The 17390-nt window shown below is 40.4% G+C and overlaps 1 protein-coding gene across 1 annotated transcript in view; it reads right to left on the bottom strand.

Annotated features, from left to right (window-relative positions):
* Window position 1: 1 nt before the first annotated feature.
* GLP2R (glucagon like peptide 2 receptor) overlaps window positions 2–17390 on the bottom strand; it is a 46874-nt gene continuing 29485 nt past the window's right edge. Inside the window, exons 10-14 of the mRNA XM_075719917.1 lie at window positions 10646–10734; window positions 8918–9056; window positions 2515–2556; window positions 127–340; window positions 2–84 (exon numbers count right to left, since the gene is read on the bottom strand). Of these exons, the coding sequence (XP_075576032.1) occupies window positions 2–84; window positions 127–340; window positions 2515–2556; window positions 8918–9056; window positions 10646–10734 (567 nt within the window). The remainder of the gene's footprint in view (window positions 85–126; window positions 341–2514; window positions 2557–8917; window positions 9057–10645; window positions 10735–17390) is intronic.

The following is a 17390-nucleotide window of genomic DNA, read 5'->3' as shown; positions in this document are numbered from 1 at the left end:
TCTAAATCTCTCTTTCTTCGAAGACTTCCTCAGTTGTCTCTCCAGTGGTGACTTCTCCTTCACTGCTGTCTGACATGCTTGCTCGTGGATGAGATGGGAGAGCACAGCCTAGCTCTGGGCTGAGATCTGTCTTCTGCTTCACCAGCACCTGCTGGAGCTGCATGCCCCTGGGCTCACTTGCCTCCAGGCACAAGTGGTGTTTGCTGCTGAGGTGCTGTTTTTTTCGTTTCTGTGAACATTTCCTGAGGTATTTTATGTTTTCCCCAAGAAAGCAGAGTTTATAGCCAAAGGGATCTGCCAGCAGGAAGCGGGACCACTGCTTCTGGAGCTCTGCTTTCACCTGGGGGGAGAAGAAAATATAGTGATGTCTTGTGACCGCCCTGCAGTCCACTAACCCAAATGCTAGTTGTAAAATGAGAGGGACTGTGGAAGTGCTGAGCTTCCTGCCCCTTTGGGGTGCACCTTGCACCTGGCAAGATCCTTGTAGGGTAGAAACAGACTTGTTTGCTAAGTCAGTCTTAAAGAGTCCACCCTCTTCACTCTAACTTAGGAGTTTTTCCTAGCCCCTGGATCTCTGATACACTGTGATCCTAATGCATGTGTGTGGGTGAGCTCAAGTGACTTTCATGTTTACAGCCTGATGAAGTGAGGAGGAGGAAAGCCCAAGGGCTGTGGAAATGAGGACCATGCAGCTTTGCTGGAGTGTTGTGCTTGGATATCTAGTTTGTTTTGTTAAAGCTTTTTGCCTGACAGCCTGCCTTAAATCCTCTGCACTGAGTGTCCTGCTGCTTGCATCACCCAAGCCAGGGCTGCAGACAGAGGGCAGGCTCCAGGCCTGCACAGAGGAGCAGGGTGCGACCCTGCTTTAACCAGCAGGCCCTTTGGCCTGGGAACTCAACTGGACCAGGAGGTAGAAGGCCAAAAGAGCAACTTTTAACTGCTAATGAGAGATGCAAGCAGTTCTGTGCCCTTCAAAAATGTTACACAACTACTCCTGTATTACAGACAAGTGCCAGCTCTTTTTTAAGTAGTTCCAAAATTGCTCCAGGTTTCTTTGTTAAATATTAGAAACATATGGCCTACCTTTTGTATAAAGCCCATCTCATTTGTTTCTTTGGTGCCTTTAAGAATGTGTCCAAATTTATGTACCTGTGTCAGTGTAGTGTGTACCATGCCAGCTGGCTGTGCCAGGCTCTTCAGTGATACTGATGCTGGACACATTTTAGTTTATTGCAAGTAGTGGAGCTCTGCACCCAGACCAAATATAAGGGAAGTACAGACAGTGAGATTCAACTTAGAAAACATTTAAAATTAGGTGAGATTAAATTCCACAGCCTACATAGCATCATTTTCTGAGGTAGCTTGAAGCAAGTCAGTGTGATAAGGTAAAGGCAGCATGCAGCTGTGATAGTGATGAAGGCACTGGGTTGTATGGGCAGGAGCAGAGCCGGTAGATCGAGACATGATTGTTCTCCTTCACTCAGTAACTGTTAGACTACCTCTGAACACTGCATCTAATTTTGGGCCTCCAGTAAAAGAACTGTATTGATAAGCTTGAACTTAGCAGAGGTAAGGGCTGGAGCACTTGCCCTATGAGGAGAGGCTGAATGAATGGAGCTTGTTCACATTGGAGGCCTAAATACTTCCTATGAGGAGATCATGGAGGAGATGGAGCCAGGCACTCTGCAGAGGTGTTTGGTAGGGACACAAGAGACAGTGATCATAAATTGAAATAAATAGGGGAAGTTCTAATAGAATATATGGAGAAGATGTTTTCTCCTGAGTACATTGAAGCACTGGAACAGAGGAACAGAGAAGTGGAGAAACCTCTGTCCCTGGGGGGGTGGGGGGGTCGAAGCTCAGCTGGACAAAACCCTGAGCAACCTGGTCTGAATTCAGCCTTCACCCTACATTGGGCAGGAGGTTGGCTTTTCCTGCTGTCATCTCCTTGCATAAGAGCCATCACTGATCTGCTGAAATCCTGGCATGGAGCAAATTGAACCCCCAACTGTCCCTTGAGGCATAGCAGGAGACAACTTCCAGACAAGGGATCCCCTCACATCAAGTTTGGGGACGTCCCGAGCAGTGCATGCATGAAATTATTTTTTCAACATGTTGCTGTCTAAGATATTAAAGCACCCCAAATTGGTCACTTCATATGGACTTTAGTGGTAAACTGAGAGAGGGTTTAGCCTGGTCAAACATGAAGTCTGGGATTCCAGACTGGTTAAAGGAGTGGGGTTTAGGTGGCTGACCATAAGCTTCTACTGGTATTTCAGGCACCCCAGGGTATCCATACCTCCACAGTGCTATAGCCATTCAGGCTTCAGTGGAAATACTTGGCATTTGAACCCCAAACCTGTGAGAGGTCTTGCTGTTCTCTTCTTACAAAACAATTACAGACGTTCAATGCTCTCAAAATAAGCAGGGCTAGTCAGTGTGTTCCTTCTTCTTGGTGTCATTAATATACTTTACTAATCAACTAAAACCTTTTGTCATAGCATTGTCTCTTACCTCTCCATTAGCAAAGCAATATAAAACTGCTACAAAAAAACCCTGTAAGAGAAAGACAGTAGGAGGAAATAGTTAGTGTACAGGAAATACCTGAAGTTTTAGTTTAAGTACGATATTAATGTTAAAGCCATAAGAATAAACAATGCTTCTTAATTTTCAAAAAGGAAACTAGTTGTCTGTATTTACTTATTATTGAAATATCCATTAACTTGTTGTCATATGGTGCCTTAGCAAATGTAGAGCACATTTGGTACAGATGCTGACGAAGAGAGACTATACCACCCAGTTTGATCTTCCATGTTATCTTCATTTTGCTACCACGTGATTTTTTTTTTTTCAAACTACTGCTGTTATACTGTAACTACTGTTATTTCTAAACATGGTAAAATAAAAAAAATGTGGTTTGGGGTCTCATATTATGCATGTGCTTGTTTGAATTTGTGAATGAGACTACTGAGAGGGATCTCATTTGGGTGCTTTTTAAAAATTAGTGATATATTAAGTGATTAGTGCTAGTTTAAGGCTCAGCTGTATTAAGTGTTATGACTATTTTGAATTACCATTCTTCCTTTGAAATTAATTTAAATAAGCACCTTTAAAAAAAAAATCCTAGAGGTAAAACTTGTTTTAAACCAACCCCCAAACTGCTCTTTCCATTTTCCTCCTCTCTATCTGTATTTGATCTCAGATCAAAACAGCTTACATGCATGCATCTCAGACTAACAGTCTGGCACAGATGTGCAGATTTATTAGTGTTGCTTCAGGAAATGCACTTCTTTTGGTATGTCTAAACACAGCTATGACACAGGTTCTGATGAAAAGAATACTGTTGACTATGAGTCCCAAGGCAATGTTCATATCACAAGTAAAAAGGTGTCATAACCATATATAATACAGCTGACATAATTCAATTGCTTTCGTACTCATACGTTTCCAGAAATGTTTCTGGTTTTCTCTGACAAAAACTTAAAAAGAAATTCACATACACAGCAGCTTAAGATATTTTTAATTATATCTAGCATTAACCAATAGCATTTTGAGCCTACTGTTAGTTTTCTAGCAATTCTGAAAAGTTTGGAGCCATTAATTCCTTAAGCATATGTGCAGTAAGTACAAAAAAGAACAGTTTATCTGCCACACCAGTGGAAATCAGGGCAGGAGAAATAGCAATCACAACTGCTTTTTCCATGTATTTTATTTCTACTGTATTTCATGCTTCACCTGGGTTATAGTAGCAAGATATAGGTAATATTTGACATGTCATTTATCAATGTAACTTAAATAATCCTCTGCATCTGAATTATTTCTCAGAAATATGCAAAAAAATCACAAAACATTGTGGTCATTAGAGTTTATAATAGATAATATTTTACTGTGGGGGTAAATTTTAGAATAGTAGTTATAGAAGACTCAGAAACCATGGACAGAGGTTCTGATGGATAAATACAAATTTAGTAGCTTAAAAAAGCTTTTGTATGCACAACAGCTTCTGCAGCTGGAGATAGTTCTCTTTTTTGGGTAGAAAGTCCATGAAAATGTCTCTACTGAGTGGGTTTTTTTGTATTCTGAGCATGAGCTTTAAATTTGTCCTCACATGCACCATAAGCAGAAATAGGATCTAAACTACATGGTGCTGTTAAGACCTGTGACTGCTAAGCCTGATGATACCCACTGCCAGAATTGTAGAAATTCACCAGATTAGGAGAGGACTTTGTGACTACTAGTGGAACCTCTGTTCCACTAGAATAATAACCAATAGGAAAGGATAGATGAATGTGCAAGCTTCACAATTGTTCTTTAGTTTTATTGACAATGGCAACATGATAAATTACTCGTTAAATGACTGGGTTTTATTGACCAGAAACCAGTATTTTTTTCCTGTGGCTAACAATTTGCATGCACCAGTGAGCCAAGGTATTTAGATTGCTCCACTTTCTAAAGCAAAGAAGCATCATATCTACAGCAGAACTTGTATTTAGATTTTAATTTTGTGCTCCTTGAAAATGTTTGAGTGAAAACCTCCAGATGAGATGCCAGAGGTAATAGTTTTCCTTTAACAAAACAGTTGAACTGTTTTTTTAAAATGACTGAGAAGATTTACAGACTAAACAAATGTAATTGTGTACAGTTTCTGTGCTTTTTTTTTGCTAATCCCTTCACAAATAATGCTGTAGCTAAAAAAGAGAATCTGCAGTAAACATTGTCTAAGATCTTTGGGTATTTTTAAAAGAAGTTTTGCTTCTAAAGCATGCCATGTAGCCAAGTGCATGCACGTTCCTCTAAAAGGAATGAAGTTTGTGTTTTCTAGCAGGGATGAGTAAACTATCTTCTGTATCAGATTTCTTTGTACAAGCCAGTAAACAAAATTTTCACTTAAAATGATTCTGTGTTTCTTAAAATAACATCTAGTCACTGCAATATCTCCAAGTAAGGATATGTCTAACTGAGGAACATGTACTTCAACACCATGTCAGCAGGCCCACTTAGGGTGGTGGCTCTGCATGAACTCCCTTCTGCTTGCCTGGACATGTTTCCCCTCAAGCTGCAGTGGAAATTTTTTATTTGAGCCTCAATAACAGTGTCAAAGCACTGATGCATACATATAGGTTAAAAACAAGGATCAGCACAAATTGCAGGAAAAGTGCAATAATGCTTTGATGACTTCATGTCTCAGACTGTAGAAGAGGGCAGACATATGTCAAAGTAGCGAGTTAGTGAGTACTAAGGACTTCTAGCCAGAGATATTGATGGGTACTTCATTAAAGAAAGGATACTTGGAAACTGCTGTCCTGTCTCACCAAGAAGGTCAAGGCAGGAAGGTAAAGGTAAAGGACAACTTTGCTATGCAGGTAGTTTAAAGGGACTACTACCTGAAAAAGTTATTACTCGGCAACTCTGCAGAACACAGATTGAAGCAGACAAGTCAAGTGCATAAATATCTCTAAAACACTCTGCTGACTGTATAGGTGAGAAACTTCTTTTCCACCTACAGATGCTAGTCCATCTATCTGTTCCACCCACGTGAGTCGTTGTCCTGGTTTTGGCTGGGATAGAGTTAATTTTCTTCCTAGTAGCTGGCATAGTGCTGTGTTTTGGATTTAGTAGGAGAAGAATGCTGATAGCACACTGATGTTTTAGTTGTTGCTAAGTACTGCTTATGCTAGTCAAGGACTTTTCAGCTTCCCGTGCTCTGCCAGGTGCACAAGAAACTGGGAGGTGGCACAGCCAGAATAGTTGATCCAAACTGACCAAAGGGCTATTCCATACCATATGACATCATGCTCGGTATATAAGCTGCAGGGAGTTGGCCGGGGGGCCGCAATCACTGCTCAGGGACTGGCTGGGTATACAATTGCATTGTACATCACTTGTTTTGTATATTCTTTTATCATTATTATTTTCTCTTCCTGCTGTCCTATTAAACTGCCTTTATCTCAACCCACAGGTTTTACTTGTTTTTTTCTGACTCTCTCCCCCATCCCACTGGGGAGGGGAGGGTGAGTGAGCAGCTGTGTCCATGCTTAGTTGCCAACTGGGGTTAAACCACAACAGTGGTCTGACAAGTTTTCTCTTAGCTCTAGAAATTTTTTCGTGAGTACAGTACTTTTTGTGAGTGTACATATAGGATGCCATAGTGTCACTTTGCAGATATGGTGAATTAAAACATCCTTTAGGGAAATGAAGCCCAAACTTTGGATGAGGACAGACGTTCTCATAGTTATGATTTTTGGGGGGGTAGAAAAGCTTGATACACAGACACTTCAAATGGAGTATTGCAGGAATGAACCTTGTTTGTTATTCTTTTGCCTGAAGAATTGTTGGTACTTCCTGAACTGCCTAGTTCTTTCAGAAGACAGCAAGAAGGCTCTTTCTCTGCTCAGGAAAATTAAATTGCTACCTAATTTACCTTGCGTGCCTTCTGAGAGAACTAGATATATGGCAACTCCGTTAAAAAGATACTCTTTTAAAATCTTAGTTAGAGTTTATGAATGGCATCTCATAAGAACTTGAACTTTATGGAGTCTCCTTTTATAGTTATTTGTAACCAAAATGGGAAGAGTTCTCCTGTTGGTCAAGGTGAAATGATTACCAGGAGGAAGAACAGCTCCCTGTAGAGATATGGGATTAGACATGAGACACAGGTTTACAGGTGTTGACCTTGCCAGACTTAAATCTTGGGAACCATGGGAGGAAAATGTAGAGGTGATCTTTTTATTGCTGGGAGAAAATACCCAAAGTCCTTTAACCAGTAGGAACATGGCAAATATAAGCATTTAAGGGTTAGGAAACTATATTCAGTGGGGAATTAAATGCTGTGACCCAAGGTTGAATACTCAGGCCTACACAAGTGCCATTTTTCTCAAGTGTCAAGTTAAGTGCTAAGCTCCTGTATATACTGAATGGGGTGGAGAATGGGGTATTGGGCACCTAGACTGGGACTCACAATATCCCAGTAAATGGAAGCTGGGATGCAAAGCAACCAAGAACAAAATGAAAAAGCAGAAAATGCAACTGCTTGCAGTTATTCCTTGCATGGACTTGGACACCTGTGTTAAGGTGTAGCTTAGTCAGTTGGTCAATGTGCTTTTCTTCAAAGGAGGAGAAGCTGGCTGTTGTGATATATCCCATATTTTGTTCAGTAACCTGGAAGTACAAGAAATACTTAGTACCTCACCACAGGCACAGCCATGCCCTAGAGTAGTCACCCAGCTGCCAGCCTCTCTAGGTGGAGGCACATCTGCACCTTTTCTTAGAATCACAGAATCATAGAAACGTTTAGGTTGGAAAAGACCTTTAAGATCATCCAGTCCAACCATTTTCTTGAACCAAGGCAGGTTAATATCAACTACTGCCATGTCTTACGAGGCCATGAGTGGAAGTAAAGGCTAAGGCAAGTGCTGAGATGTTCTACTCCTTGGTCCTCTAATTACTTTAATTTTCTCTCACCTTTTAAAATCTATAGGTATTTAATGTAAATGGCATCAACACTCAGGGGCAGGTGTCCAGGTCTCAAAGCGTCCCTTTCCCAACCAGCTGCTCTAACCAGTAAGCCACAGATTCAGATTTTCTTTCATCCTCCTTCCTTTCAGTTCATTTTGCATCTTTGGTTGCTGGCTTACACAGCTTTGTTTGGGCAGGAGGAAACGGTGCTGCATAAGCCTCATTGGGCAATTCCCTGGCACGGGTTAAACCATCTCCTAACCAGGGCCTGTGTTGTCTCCATTTCCCACAGGAGTGTACTAATCAGGGGTCTAGTGTGAAACTGTGGACTTTTTTACTGGTTCCTGTTCACCAAATCCATGGTGGGTTTCTGTGTTTTACTTCTGATGTATTAAGTGCTTTGTTGAATTTATACTTAAACCCATCAAAGAGAAAAAAGCCCCAAATTGAGGTCCTCAAAAGACCTATGTAGGTGTGGCTTTGGCATTAAAAATTTAGGTTTTAGCTAGGCTTGAATGGAAGCACCTCTGTTACAACTGCTGAACAGCACACAACTCAGGTGATTCATGGCCGTGAAAAAGTTCTTGTACAAGACATGTCTTCAATGCACTTGCTCGAGGGCATTAGTCTGGTAAGTGTACCCAGAGTGTGTCCTTTAGGCTGGAACCACACACAAAGTGGTTCCTGCTTATTCTTTCACATGCTTCTCCTCACAGCAAATGTTTTAACTCTGCTCATTGTTCTCACAGTATTCAGATCTGCATCTTCTTTCATCAAACTGCCCTAAATACCATGTAGTTCAAATTCGTCTCTGTTTGGAAACAGTCCTAAAAGGTAAGGACTGCCCCACAGGCCCACTGCGTCAGTGATGTGTTAGTCATGAACTGACTGCCCTTAGTAGCCAAGCTAAACTGAAGCTGATCTTTGTATGTCCTGGTACAATGAGTCTTGATTGGGTTTTTTTGTACAGTGGCATGACAAGGTCATCGTGGTGTGTTTGAAGTATGCTGGACATGTACTACGCATTGAAAAAGGTAAGTCCAGAACGAACTCTCTCCTCAATGTGACTGAAAATTCAACAGATCACCTGAAAAACTTGTTAAAAAAAGCCATCCAGTGCTTTTCAGGAATTAACTTATGTGAAACACATATTTTAAATAGACCACTTTAATCCTGTTTTCAGAACAGGGGTCTGTGATGAACGGTTACCCGCTACCAGAGAACACAGGACACACTGTTTCTGAAGATGTCAAACTCCTTTTTTAGACTTTGGGACTACCATATTTTGAATATGCAGTCTGTGAGTTTTTTATCTTGTCACTGTAATAGTGTATTTAGAAACATTACAGGATGGAGCATAATATTAAATAAGAATACTGTGTATCTGTGGTATCTATAGGTGAGCAACATATATATGTGGATCTATGACCCCTAAAAACAGCAAATGCAGAACAGTACTTACATGAAATGAGCTCATTGTCAGCTGAATGAAAAGTCTTATATGTCTTGAAAGTCCTTCCACCTGTTCATCAGTGATGAAGGTAAATACAAATTCATGGATCCCCAACAATGGAATCAGCACAAGTGTAGATCTTGCCAATCTTAAAAAGAAAATGTTTGATTATAGTATTTTTTCAACATCCTTGGTGTAAAAATCAAAAATTCAGCTACAAAGAAATTATTCCAGAAATATTCCCTCAATGTTCTGACTCTGGAATAGTATTAGTAATTCAGTGATTTTGAGGACAAATTCCCAGATGCGAATTTTGGAGCACACTATCAGAAAAGTCTGTACAGGAGGGAATCTTGGCTTTGGGTTTAAGATGAAAAGTTAGGGACAAGAAGTTGAACAGGAAGGCCACTATCATAAAACTTATGCTGCTAGGTAACAGAAAAATATTTATATAGCTAAAGAGGAGTGATCTGTTAACAGGGTTCTTAGACCTTCCTATTACTGCTGAAAACTCTATGTAGCTGCATAGAAAGTTTCTGCAGTACTGTCAGTAGTCACTTACTTTTTAAAAAATGCAACCAGAATAATTTTTATGGAAGAGAATGTTCTTTAACAAGTCTGGTAACATGTTTGCATGGATAAAAGAAGAGATCTCAAAAGAAAGTGAGTTGTGAGGAAGACTTGCAATGTGAGGAATGGTTTGAATCTTTGAAAGTTTAGCAAAATTATAAGCAGTAGAAAAGAGAATATAATGCAAAACATTAGGCAATGTTAAATATAGGCACTGCTGTTTGTGACTGTCATCACGACAATCTTCCTATAGCAATCCAGAGAATACAGCTGAGATCTTTTGGACCATGAATGTTGAAGGAAAATGGCAATACACTTCTTGTTAGGGATTTAATACTGAAATTTCATAGGAAATTAGTAGCGGAATTTCCATCCCCCCTCCACCTGCCCAGTCCTGTTAGACAATAAAATAATTCATCTTAGTAAGGCAGGACTGTAGTAGCAGAGAGGGATTCACAATGCTTTGGTTAAACATACTAAGAACTGGAAAGAACTGGGATGTGGAAAGCACTTAAATCCTCAGGTTCCCATTGATTTAAGTGCAGTTTTCACCACACGTTTAGCTCCTTGCAGAGCAGCCTGCCCTTGCTGTCCCCACAAAATGGGAAGAAGTTTGTGCAAAGGCCAACTCCAGGACTTTATGTAAGACGTGATATACCACTGATACTCTGGCCAAAAGAGCCCATGCCAGGGCCTGCAAGACTGCAGGCTAAGGATAATGTTCTCATTTGGGTTTACAAGATGACCAGGGACATTCTTGAGTCAACAGTGTCTGCATCTGTGAAAAAAAGGCAGGTCAGAAATGCTAATGTCACTTAGGAATGTCCTACAGATCTTCTACACCTCCTTTTCTTTTGAGGACCTTTTGTCACACTCAAGTTAAAAATGTGTCACAGCTGTAGAGGCTACAGGTGTACAGTGAGGATACCTGAGAGCAGAGATCTTACCGCATTGCAAAGTCCTTAAGAAAATGCCCATAATACTCAGCATAAGAAAAGATCTGTGGACCCTGTTTGCCCAGATGGCTTTCCTATATCATAGCCTGAATATGTTACACCTGGTGGTGGTGCGTAACTGTATGATCTGCAAGGGCAAATAGGCAACCTTCTGATGTTGTGAGAAAAAAAAAAAAAAAGGACTAGGACTTCATTATTATTTATTACATACCTGTATTTGTAGTCATGAAAGCTCATTTGCTGAGCTTTTAGTTTGGAAATCAGCATCCTGAGAATTTTTAAGAAGATGCCAAAGTTAACCTTGAAAGAAAATACATATGGGTTATCTACAATAAATGCTATTACACTACTCATATAGCTGTTAAAGAAATGTAAAATTGATATTAAACACTTGTAAAACCTGTCACTGAATAACCGGAATGCGGTTGTGATCAGGTCAGAACAGAAGCAGGCTATTACCATAGCTGCAGCAGAGAGCACAGAGCAGCACTGACAGACACTGCCGGTATCAACTCTCTCCAAATGAGGCAGTTAACAGATTTCATATACCTTTAAGTCATACAACTCTTCACCAAGCCATGACAAGATGTGGTAAAAAACAGCGGTGATTGAAATTCTTCAGCTAAAGAGGCTCTAGACAACCAGACAAGGAAGCCCTGGGCATTTTTACAAATAATTCACTTCTTTGTTAATTAAGTTGTGTTGACTTGGTGAAGACCAATCTGCAAATATTTCTTTTCTAATGAGGCCTGCAAATGCCTATGAGACGTTAACTATTTCACTTCCACAAACCAAAAGCCCTATGCAAAAAAGCTACTAAGGTCACAAAGTTGAGAGACTTAGTATTGCCTTATTCAGCCTGATTTACGTATACATTATGATACATGGTACATGATCTTCCAGTACAAAATTACATTTTAATTTTAACACAGAACCCTACTTCCTCATTTTGGGGGTGGACTATTATTCAGGACTACTGTCCTTGTCTTCCTTTGATGTGTAGGTATTACTGCTGGAACCCTAGTTCTTGTTCTGTGTAAAGAATTGAACACTTTTCATGCTGTTCTCCTAAAATGTGCAGATGTGTCTTTAAAACATCACAGGGTGATAAATGGATATTATTCCCTTCAAAAAAAAACCCCAAACCAAAACCAAAAAACCAAAAGCATAAATAGATGGAGGTCCTGAGTGTAAGATCTCACCAGCAGGAGGTGCTATGGTTTGATTTTGCAGAGTACCTAGCATCAACATTATGTTACTGAGAGTGTCATACTTGTTACTTCAGCTGCAACTGCAAGTCCTCAGCCCTTACCCCATCAATTGTCTGGACATCCAGAAAGCAAAAAACAGAAGTTAGTAGCCAGTTGTAATATTTTGCCTAGCATTGTGTATGAACCTGGGGACAGAGACAGAGTTGGAAGGCAATTTCCTGAGGCAGCATTGAACTACCTTAAGCTCAGGATCATCCTTTTTCCTCATGAAGCGCCCATTTGTCATTCACACATCTCTGTCTTGCAGACTGTGAATGTCTTGCAAACTGTGCTGTCCTGTTTTATTCTGCAGCAGTAGTTCTTCTGTGGGCATCTCTTTGGACAATTTAGGGGAGATATAGAGGTGCACATGTACAAGAGGGGTGAGTTATCTTTAAATGGATGACTCTGCTTCTGGTCTTTCCTAACTTTCAGAATTTGACTTCTCCTTTTACTATAATTTTTTGTTTTTCCAAATACAAAGAATTCATCATAGTCAACCCAGTAAGGTTCTTCCCAAGTAGAGCTAGCTAGAATTTCGATCCAAACTTACTTTTGTCTGGAAAATGTGTTTTATTCAAAAAATTATTTCCCATTATGAACTTCATCCTTTCACAGGAAACACTAAAACTTCATTGAAAATGACTGCCATAAGACTGAATTATTTTTACTCTTGATGTTTCATACAAAAGACAGAATTTGCACTAGAATACGGAAGCAAAATCACAAAATCACAGAATGGTTAAGGTTGGCAAGGAGGTCACCTTGTCCAACCCCTCTGCTCAAGCAGGGCCACCTAAAGCACGTTTCTCAGGACCATGTCCAGATGGCTTTTGAATATCTCCAAGGATGGAGATTCCACAACCTCTCCAGGCAACCCGTGCCAGTGCTCAGTCACCCTCACATTGTAAAAGCATTTCCTGATATTCAGAGGAAACCTCCTGTTTCAGTTTGTGCCCATTGCCTCTAGTCCTGTCACTGGGCAGCACTGAAAAGAGCCTGGCTCCATCCTCTTTGCACCATCCCTTCAGGTATTTATTGATGAGAACCCCTTGAGACTTCTCTTCTCCAGGCTGAACATTCCCAGCTCTCTCAGCCTTTCCTCATAGGAGAGATGCTCCAGTCCCTTAATCTTCCTTGTGGCTCTTTGCTGGTCTCTCCCCGGTATGTCTATGTCTCTCTTGTACTGAGGAGCCCAGAACGAGACACAGTACTCTAGGTGTGGCCTCACCAGTGCTGAGCAGAAGGGAAGGATCACTTCCCTTGACCTAAGGCAGCCCAGGATACCACTCACCTTCTTTGCCCCACAAGGGCACATTGTTGGCTCATGGTCAACTTGGTGTCCTCCAGAACCCCCAGGTCCTTTTCTGCAAAGCCACTTTCCAGCTAGGCAGACCCAGGCATATACTGGTGTCTGGGGTTGTACCTCCTCAGCTGCAAGACTTCGTACTGCTCTGTGTTGAACTTCATGAGGTTCCTGTCAGCTCATTTCTCCAGCCTGGAAAGGTGCCTCTGGATGGCAGCACAACCCTCTGGCATCTCAGCCACACCTTCCAGTTCGGTGTAATCTGCACAGGTGCTGAGGGTACACTCTGCCCCATTGTCCAGATCATCATGAAGATGTTAAATAGGATTGGACACAATACCGGGCACGCTGCTAGTTACTGGCCTCCAATTAGACTTCGTGCCATCTTCTGGGCATGGCCATTCAGCCAGTTTTCTATCCACCTCACTGTCTGCTCATCCAAGACATACATTGAATTGGTCATTACAATGACTATGCCATGGTACCTATGTCAGTGCTTTTGAAGGTATCAGCAGGGTGATCCTATCATAAGTATTGATGTTATGAAAACTAGCTCCTACCTCACATTAAAAATTTAAAACTACTTAGCAGCAACTTGGGATTACAGCTAGAAACAGTTGTTTCAATATAAAACCTAAAACACTAGCTATAAGCAAGGACACAAATACTTTATTTCTTACCTAATGTGGGACAAAGAAATGAAAACGGCACATGGAGTTTTTAAGATCAGTGTTAAGAACTACATCGATCACAGTCTCTTCCAGTTCTCCACCACCAAACTCAGATAACAACTTCCATTTTGAAGTACTCTGAAATTTTGGGATGGCAATAATATACATAAAAGTGAGGCGCCATCATTCCTTTCCAGGCTGACTATACATGAATAGAGCTGCTCAGGAAATAGCAGCACACAAACTAGCTTTGTACTTCCCCTGTGATTCTTTTCATTTTATTTTAAACAAAACAGGACTGTAGAATAAGGTTCAATAAGATTAAAAAAAAAAAAAAAAAAAAGAAAAGGAAACATGAACTTTGCATTTCTGATGTTTCACAAGAAAAAGGTGAGGAACTCTTAGCCTGTGCACCAACTTAAACTTTATGAGGACAAGGTCCAGCTGCATTACCTGCTGTTATAATCCATGCACAACATGATTAGGTAGCGCTGACACACATTTTGCCAGTAGATTTTAGATAAGTTTGATGAATTATTTTCAAGAACAGGATATTGAGAACATCCTGTCTGGTTATTACATGATCTGGCTCTGGGTTTCTAACCCCTTCATTTTCGCCCACTATGTATTTATCTTGTCTCCATACTGTGTCTGTCCATCTATCCAATTTATCTTGCTAAGCATCCTCTTAATTCCTCTTCATCACTCTTTGCTTCTTCTTCTTCACCATTTCTAGTCAAATATGATGTTCCATTCTCCTGCAATCTGATATCATCCCTTTTGCTTAACCTTTCAATTTCAGTTCTTATTGATTCCTTCCCTGCCTCTCCCATGGCATCAGTGGTGGAATGATGCCGATGCTGATCAAGCCACAGCAGGAATCTAACCACATTGAACTCCACTGCTGGCCACCATCATGCACACTGGCAAACTGGATTCTGTGATATCAGGTCTGCACATATATTTCCTGTTTGCCTTAGAAGTAATTTCCAAGTAAGGGTCACTCAGTGTGATTCTGAGGAACAATCACAGACAGAATGTCCTGCAACCTAACAGCAACAGGAGGTCTTAGTGACATTTATTCAGAAAGTTTATGGGTTCTTCTAAAATGAGCAATGGTATCAAAATATACAGGTAAGAAGCAATGGGTGAAGATATATGAGTTCCTTCACCACTTCAAGGACTCAATACTACAAGACTCAACAGACAGGCAATTAGGTTTAAGAAAGTCATCCCAGGAAGAAGCTGAGCCTGGTCCTCTATACACATTGCTGGCAGGTGAAACAGCTTCACCTGTCCTCTAGCTGCTGATTGTTCTTCGGTATAAAGATGTCATAGAATCAGAGAATCATTTAGGTTGGAAAAGACCTTTAAGATCATCAAGTCCAGCTGTTAACCTAGCACTGTGAAGTCCACTAAACCATGTCCCTAAGCACTACATCTACATATCTTTTAAATACAGGGGTGGTGACTCAACCACTTCCCTGGGTAGCCTGCTCTAATGCTTGACAACCCTTTCAGTGAAGAAATTTTTCCTAATATCCAATCTAAACCCCCCCTGGTGCAACTTGAGGCCATTTCCTCTTGTCTTTTCACTTGTTACTTGGGAGAAGAGACCAGCACCCACCTTGCTACAACCTCTTTTAAGTGATAAGGTCTCCCCTGAGCCTCCTTTTCTCCAGGCTAAACAACATCAGTTCCCTCAGCCACTCATGATAAAACTTGTTCCCTAGACCCTTCACCAGCTTCCATAAAATGTCCATAAAGTCTAACTGATAATGCTGTATCTTTTACACTTTTTCTGTATTTTCTAATATTTAATGTCTATAAGCACTGGTAATGATCAGAGGCTACATACTCAGAATAAATTAAACTGATGGGGCTATCTGAATCTGTGAAATAGCACCAAGGCAGAAGATCCCTAAATGTAATATAAAAAAGCAGGGATTAAAAATTATATTAGAGGAATAACATACATGTGTATCTATCTATTTATATACAAATCTAAGGTGAACTCTCTTTTTGCCAACTTTAGTTAGAAGGATTTTTGAACAAAAGTTTATCTCTTCTGTCACTTTATATCCACCTTGATATTTCTGTGTATTGGTCTGTATTAGGAAACTGTATCTTATTTATTTCAAAATATCAAGGGACAAAAATTGAACTAATTACTATGAAAAATGAAGGGGGAAAAAACCAGGAAAAAGTATTTTCCCCTAGTTTTGGGTGATGATGACAGGTGCTCTCCAAGTAATGACATGAACATCTGAATTAAGGTTAGAAAGTTATCCTTAGGAATTTCTTTATATTTAGTCTGAACTTTGTATGTTACAGCTCTTGTCCGTTTCCTATCATCCTTTTGCTGTACCCTCCTGGCCCCATATACCCCCATTGTTATTGCTACTGAAGGCAGTAATTGGATCCCCTCTTAGCTTTCTCTTCTTAAGTCTGAACAAACCCAGTTCTCTCAGCTTCTTGTACATCATGTGCTCTTGATGGCCTCTGCTGGACTGTCTCCAGTATCTTAATGTCTTAAAAATGGATATAGTATTCCAGATGGGCTCTCACAAATGCTGAACAGAGAGGAATAATCACTTCCTCCAATGTGCAGTGTTCTTGATGTAACATGCAATCTTGACGTTACTTCTCTTGCTATAAACAGTGGTTCACATCCTCAGATCTTTGCACTGATTTACACCAGCAAAGATTATGCCCTATTGAGTCACTGGCTAAAAGGAGTTTGTGCAGAAATAGCTTAATTAAAAGGTATTTTTAAATTACTGATTGTCTCCATTCAAGTGCAAGTCTTCAAATTACTTTGGAATGCATTTCTGCCTCTTAGGTCTGTTTAATTTCATATTATTCAGGGGGCTTGCTCTGGGTTGAGCATACTAACATCAGTGAGCTTAATATTCTTACAACAAAAGCAAAACACTTGTTCTCTTTGATACAAGAGAAAAGCTATTATTTCTTTCTGCTGGTCGTGTGCCACTAGCTGTGTATTTTCTGCTCAGGCCCACAAAAAGTAAACTTCAGTCTTCTTTCAGAATTAGATGTATCCAGGAAGAAATTGGTTCAGATCCCCTCAGGTCTGGAATTCATCTATCTTGACATTTCCCTCAGTTTTGGGACAGTTTCAGTCTTTCTTAATGCTCTCTTTTGGGTTTTGCATCCTCTCACCTTTCAGGCATTTTTGCTTTCTTTTCTGGCTCTTCTCTCCACTGGATTTTTTTTTCTTTGGAGGGGGGTGGTGGTGGTGGTGGTGCAAAGAGTCCACTGTCCTTCTAATTTACTTTTTTTTGATGGCTATTAAGTGTATTTCTCTGTCTCACAGATCAGTCCCAGCTATGCCCACTTTCTCTCTCACACAGTTCTCTCCAACTCAGTAGCAGCAAAACAAACTCCATTATTTCTACTCTAAAGTTTTAATTTCCACATATTTTCTGTAGTGTGAGAGAAACTAATACCCTCCCTTCCAATTGATGCATTGAATGTCTCAGTTTCTCAATATTACACTTGGAGCAGTCCTTTTATTCCCCATACACATTTGCATGAGTAAAGTACATCTCTTCTCTACAACATTGGCTATCTGTCTAGCTAACCAAATCACTTATTCTTCTAATCCTTTTATGCCTTGCTGACTATGTGAGAATCTAACATATTCTGGACACACACCATAGTCCCACCTATCAAAATTCTGTTTTCATAATCATGTCCTCATGAGTTGCT

Source organism: Pelecanus crispus, chromosome 12 (assembly GCF_030463565.1).
Source record: "Pelecanus crispus isolate bPelCri1 chromosome 12, bPelCri1.pri, whole genome shotgun sequence".
Lineage (NCBI taxonomy): Eukaryota > Metazoa > Chordata > Aves > Pelecaniformes > Pelecanidae > Pelecanus > Pelecanus crispus.
The sequence above is the reverse complement of the archived record's forward strand: the minus strand, read 5'-3'. Positions and strand labels throughout refer to the sequence as shown.